Here is a 6,406-nt window from a genome sequence, read left to right as displayed (position 1 = left end):
CAGTACCCAAATTCTTAACAAATGTCTCAGCCTCTTGAAGAAGTGGTCAAGGATTTGCAAGAAACATTTCTGAGGAGGATATAGGCTGTGAGTCTCCACCCTTGCCCCCTCCACTTTGGTAAACCCTATTTTAAAAAAAGCACCCTACTGAAAATTTTACCAGGTGATTTTGGGAAGCTAACTTATGAATTAATTGGGCATTTCTACTGTGCAGAGGAACAAAGACTTTTTTATTGGTCTTCAACTGAGGCATATACCTGTCTGATGGCGTTGGCTCACTCTGCACATGCTCAGTTGAACAGAAATCTTCATATTGAATGCAACCTAGCACAGCGGCAACACCCACAACCTCACTCTCAGGCTGACCCAGTGCATCTACTCCCCCTAGTTGCATTTTTATCTGGCAAGTCTAACGTTCCTAGGGCACACAGAGAGCAGGATAGGTGCTGGGGACTTGTGGATAACATACAAAGGGACTTAAAGTCTTGCTATGTCACTGCTTTTCCGACCTCTTTCTAGGTTGTTTCTAGTGTGGGCACACGCTGCATAGATATTTGTTAAGTTTGGAGCAGAACGCGGGAGAAGCTGTCTCTCTAGGTACCGGGTTTTGTTGTCGCAAATCTTCCTAGACAGTCTTCCTTTGGTCTTTTTCTAAGGACGACCTCCCTCTCCTAGCCCTCGTCTTCACTAAGCAATGACGGTGGCACTAAAAGCATCCACTGCCAAAAGCACGGTCTTGAGTGACAACCTCTCTCCACCTCTTTTCTTGCTTTCCCATTCATTAGCACCCTTTCCCTGCCTTTCTTCCCAGCAAAAACTGGGGAAGGCTTTCTGTCATTACAAAAGAAGGGAGAGTGCGGTAGGAGTTTTGAGCATCTCGTTGAAGAACCTGCATGGGACCTGGGACCTTTTGTCCCTGGACTCTTATGCGGCTCAGTCGTGGTTGGGCAAGGAGGGGACGACTTCGACCCGCCCCGCCTCAGCAGCTGCAGCCAGCAAACCCCACTCGCCAACCCCCGCGCCCTCTAGATTCCGCGGCCCGCCCGTGCACTGTGACGTGGCCAGCGTCGCGCGCATGCGCCGCTCTCCCCGGTCTCTGTTCCCCCCGGCCACCGCCTCCCGACGGGCTGCGGTGGGCGGGGCCTGTAGATCCGGCCGTCGCGCGGGCCGAGGGGGGAGGAGAGCGAGTGTGCGCTAGGCTGGAGCGCGGGGCTCCAGAGCCCAGAGCCGCTCGGCGACTGAGGCTGAGGGGAGGGGCTGAAGGCGGTGGCCAAGGCTCCAGCCCGCCCTGAGAGCTCGTCCTGAGAAGCCCCCTCCCACTGCCACTGCCGGGCGGGCGGCGGCGGGAGGAGGAGTAGGAGGAGGGAGCGTCTCTGCCGCCGCCTCCTGGTCCCCAGTGCTGATCTGCCGCCGCCACCTCCCTCCGCGGCGATCCTCCCTTCCATGGTCCTGCCGCGGCCCCCCCTGTAGCCTGAGCTGCCCCGAGCCGCGCCGGAGCCGGCCTCGGGCAGAGGGAGCGGTCGCGGCCTCGCGGCCCGCTTGGGCTGACGAGCTGAGAGCGCGGCACCTCGCGGTCCCAAAGGGTCCGCACGCCCAGCAGCGCGGCCCGACCAGCGCGAGGAGCAGCGGGCGGGCGGGCGGCGCCGGGGCCGGGCCGCCCTCGCTCCCACGCCCCGGTCCCGCCGCCCGCGCCGGGGTGGTCGCCTGCAGAGGAAGGCGCCGCAGTCTCCGGGCCTCGCCGCCCCACTCGAGCGCCCTCAGCACCGAGGACTCGCGGGTCCTGAGGGGAGGAGGCGAACCCCGGGCCAGGCTCTGAGCTCTTGGGCGCCCCCACCCTCGTTTTCGGAGCCCTCCACGCTGCTGCCGCTGTCCCCTCCGGACCATGGCCGACGACGACGTGCTGTTCGAGGATGTGTACGAGCTGTGCGAGGTGATCGGCAAGTAAGTCTCCACGCAAGGGAGCGGGAGTGTGGAAAAATGCATTTCAGTGATGCCCGCGTCCTCCCGCACCCGCTCCGGGCCTGCCCCCTGCCCTCCCTCCTTACCCTCTGCCTCCCGCGTCCTCCTCACCCCGGAGTATTTATAGACGCGTACCTGGATCTCCTGCTAGGAGGGGCTTTGGGGGGTTCTCCGCGATCCCTTGAGGCCAACGAGTTGAGGTCTGCCACCCCGTGAGGCGTGGGGCCGGCTGCCCGCATTTTATCTGACGGTTGCACAGGGACGTGGCAGAACCTATTTTATAGTTGCTTCCTGGGAACAGTTGGGGTTATTGTTACCTTGCGTGTACCTTAGACCATTTACGGATACAACGGCTTGCATTTTGTTTGCTTGCATAGAGAAAGAGAAAGAGGGTCCAAGGTTTTTAATTGTGGGGTGTGTGTCTATTGTGCAGGATATTAGACAGATGCCTTTGTGTTAACCCCATGCCCGGATTGGCGGGGGTCGTATAAGACGAGGTGCACCCAGTTTCAGCAAATTTCTCACCTCGTGTATATGAACATGGAAAGAGTTGGGGGCACCCGAATTTTTAATGCTTCGTTATGCAATGACTGTTCAATCAGTGCTCGAGGCGCCCTTCCACTGTTGTTGGGATGGTGGTTAGCGTGGTAGAGCCGTCTGCTTTGAGTCACCGGGCTAGTCTAGAATACAGAACTGACAGTCCAAATGCTCATCCTTTCATCTGTGTTGTATAATTACACTAGGGAAAAGCAGGGAATCAGATTAATCACAGTGCTGATTGAGAATTAAATCTGCAGTTCCTCATCTAATTGTCCATTCCTTAAATCTGTTTTGAATAGTTTCCTTTTCATTCTTGTCAAACAGTATTCCAAGTGCACAATCCTGCTAATTTGCTTGTGAGGGAAATACTGGCAATCTGAAGTTGATTTCCTAGCTCAGCGTGCATTCTGTGGCTTCAGAAGTTGAGATAAGATTTAAGAGCAATTTTTACTTATTTAATAGGACTTACTAGATACCACCATTGGAATATTTTACCTCTTTTTTTGGAGGGGAAACCGTGCTTTATTATCTATTTTAAGGGCCGCATTTGGGAAATAAAACCAAGACCTTAGACCAGTTGGCTCAATCTCTTTTAAGTTGTCTGCAGTCCTCAATTTCAATTTGTTTGAGTGCTGATAACTCACTTTTTCTTCCATATTGAAGTATAATAATGTTGCCTCATATGCTGAAATTGTCGGTAAAGCTTGCTACACACTTTACTCAGACTCAGCCACTACGTGGACATGTTACTCCTTGCCCCTATTGTTCAGTGACCAGCCTGTCTGTTAGGAAGAGGATATCCAAATGTGTCTGGTAAAGTCATTGTGGAAGTACTCTGAAGCAGCACTATCCAAAAGATATATAATGAGAATCACATATGGAAATTTAAAATTTTCTAGTAGTCACATTGAAAAGATTAAAAATGAAAAATGCAATTAATTTTTAAGAAATGTTTCAAACCAATAGATTCAAATTATTGTCATTTCAATATGTAATCAGTATAAAATATTGAGATAGTGTACATCTTTTCTAAGTCTTTGAATTCAATATGTGTTTTACACTAACAGCTCACATTTGAATTCTAATACTAAGATAAATTTTCATCAGAAATACCTAATTTGTACTTAGGTTTCATGAATTCACATACCCAAGTTGTTACAAACATATGTAAAAGTTTTGCAATAAATAAATTGAGTGTTTTTTCACATTTAAATTAAAATAAACTAAAATTAAATTTAAACTTCTAAGTCAGACTAGCCCCTTTCAGGTGCTCAACAGCACCTGAATGTGAATGGCACAGTTCTAGAGAGAATATATATCAAATATCTCTTTGGTTTATTCAAGATTAGGAAGCTCCCAGTTAAGGTAAATTAGGTGTTTCTCAAAAACCTGCAAATGACTGAATCAGTGTGTGAGTGAATGATGTTTGTTGTGTCTTATAGCTGATGTAAATGAACCAGGAAAGTCATAATTGGACAATGATGATATTAAAATGTTAATTATACTGTGATGATGAAAAATAGCCATCAATGAATCAATTTTGATAACTAGTTGTGATTCTTTAAGATCTGGAAGGGTAAAAGTAGGATCTCTGGATCTCGAAAAGTGATCAGCATCACATTAGCACAGTCATTATTGTGCTGACTTATAATAGAGAATATTTCAAGAATCACCTCTGGTAGAATTAAATTTATCTTTTCGGTTCACAGATGCATAAGGGGGGAAAGCAAGTTAATTTTGAGGTGATAGATATTCTGTGGCTACCTTCAGCTCATTTGTAACCTAAAAAATCTGACATGGCCAGTGTCATTTATAAAATGCCATTCCTTGAAATAAAGAATGCAAGATAGCCTTAGTGTTAAAGAATGCAATAATAGTGTTCCTCATCCTGTGTAAAGGTTTCTGTGGTACATTGTCTTAGTATATATTGATATGAAAACTGAAATTCATTTGAAATTTTTTGCAGGGACCTTGACAGCATACATTTTAACTTAGAGTTTGTTGAATTGTGAATTTAAACAGAAAGGCCTTAAAGATACTCTGCAGACAACTTAAAAGAGATTTTACACTGAAACCTTTTGGATTTCTATTCAGGTTGTATGGAATTTTTATTTTATTTTATATCAAATTAGCATCACAAATTGTTTTTTAACCATGAGCTCTTAATAGATTTAAATTTTCAGTAAGGCACTTTACAGTAGATTTTACTTTTCAAGACTGATAGATCACCTACTCACTCCCCTGACTACCCACCTGCTCACTTATCTACTCATCCCCTATATGCTTGGCTGTGGTACAAAGGTGTAAAAGAGAGTTCTAGTTTAATCTAGACCCTGATTATGTGTTTTCCTTGGTTGAAAAGGAGAACTTGAGTAAAGGAGATTTAAAAGTTGATCATTATGTGGTATATGTTTTCCTTCTAGTGGCTACAGTTTTTAACCATAAGGATAAAGCCATTTTTCAGAGAATCATGCATCTGATTCATTAGGAAAATTAGGAGGGTGCCATTTCCTTTTTTTAAAAAAATTAAAACTCTGTCCCCCAGTCCCATGTTTCTTATTTTTCAAAATTTAGTGGGAGCTCTTTTGATTGCCTATTATTTCCATAACATATTTCAAGGATCTCCAATAGTGGGACCTTATAGTAGTCCCCAAACTTTTGAAAGGTATTATGATGCAAATATAGATTAATGACTAATTTTTATGTTATGATTATTTTCTGTAACTTTTGAAGATTTATAGTTCTGTAGGTAAGCGTATAATTAGTAATATTACATGAAGGAAATTTTAAGAAGATTTGTCCAGATTATCACGCAGAAAAATGCCTACTTTTGGTAAAGCAGTTTCTGTGAAAAGAAATAACTAAATGCACACCATTTTCACCTTGTGTGGGCTGAACACATTTAAAATATTTAGCAACCTGTAACTTCTGACTTTCAAACTCTAGTAGGACACTTACTAAAATTGGAATGATGCAGAATGACCCCTGCTCAAGGATGACATGTAAGTTTATGAGGCATGCTGTATTTCCTAACACCTCAAGAGTACTTATCATATTTAATTACAGTTACTTATTTATGGATCTCTCTACTTAGCTAATAGGGAGCTTCTTGAGGGCAAGGAAAGTATCTTACGTCTCCATTAACACACTTCCTGCAATATAATTGTCACTCATTAGTTGTTGGAATGAACTGAGTAGTTTTAAAATCTCATTAAAAGGCAAAAAGCGTGTTTATCAACCTTGGAGCAATTATTGTACCAAAAGGCAGCATTGGTTTAAAGTAGTGGTTCTCCACCTGGTTGCATATTAGAATCACCAGGGGAGCTTTTAAAAAAAGATCACTGCCATGGCCCTGTGTCAGAGTGGTGAAATCAGAATCTCAGAGTGGGTCACAACTCTGGTATGTTTTTCTTTAAAGCTAAGTGATTCTCATATGCCGCTATGATTGAAAGTTATCAATTTAAAACTTAGGTGATGTATATAGTATTTGAAGACTGGCTATTTAGAGTTTTATAATTTTTGCAAAGTAGAATAAATGTTTTTTGGAAGGTATTGAAGGTAACAGACTACAACGTGGATTTTGTCTTCTATGCACTTGTGTTTCTGAGCCTTGTATAAAACTAGCTGCAGCCTGTGTTTAACTTTGATTTCTTGGGCCTTTTAAGATTCATATTGATTTATGGCACTCATCTAATGCTAGCATGGTGATTGTCCAATGCTTGGAACAACACAGAACAAGGATTGCTTCAATAACAGTTGATGATGGCTTTCCACTATAATGATTTAATTTAATATTGAGAAATTTATCAATTTAGTATAGCTTGTGTTTACACATACACTATTGAAAGAGAATGATTAAGTTGCTTATGTACTTTAAATCTCATATATGTGATTCCAATAATGCATT

At 44.0% G+C, this 6,406-nt stretch overlaps 1 protein-coding gene and 1 pseudogene across 13 annotated transcripts in view; both read left to right on the top strand.

The window, feature by feature from the left end:
• Positions 1-1,160: 1,160 nt before the first annotated feature.
• Positions 1,161-6,406, top strand: part of Cask (calcium/calmodulin dependent serine protein kinase) — a 379,314-nt gene continuing 374,068 nt past the window's right edge. For 7 of the 13 annotated variants that reach the window (XM_013151957.3, XM_003469430.5, XM_013151955.3 and 4 more), the window contains exon 1: positions 1,161-1,941. In XM_013151957.3, the coding sequence (XP_013007411.1) occupies positions 1,883-1,941 (59 nt within the window). In that variant the 5' untranslated portion in view covers positions 1,161-1,882. The remainder of the gene's footprint in view (positions 1,942-6,406) is intronic. The other 6 variants (XM_013151958.3, XM_013151956.3, XM_005003460.4 and 3 more) reach the window with 2 other exon arrangements.
• LOC111756727 (U6 spliceosomal RNA) lies at positions 5,430-5,529 on the top strand (annotated as a pseudogene).

The sequence above is a fragment of the Cavia porcellus genome, unplaced genomic scaffold, assembly GCF_034190915.1.
Source record: "Cavia porcellus strain 051 isolate PalLab524CR breed Dunkin Hartley unplaced genomic scaffold, mCavPor4.1 scaffold_3, whole genome shotgun sequence".
Lineage (NCBI taxonomy): Eukaryota > Metazoa > Chordata > Mammalia > Rodentia > Caviidae > Cavia > Cavia porcellus.
Note: the sequence above shows the minus strand (reverse complement) of the source record. Positions and strands in the feature narration are given on the sequence as shown.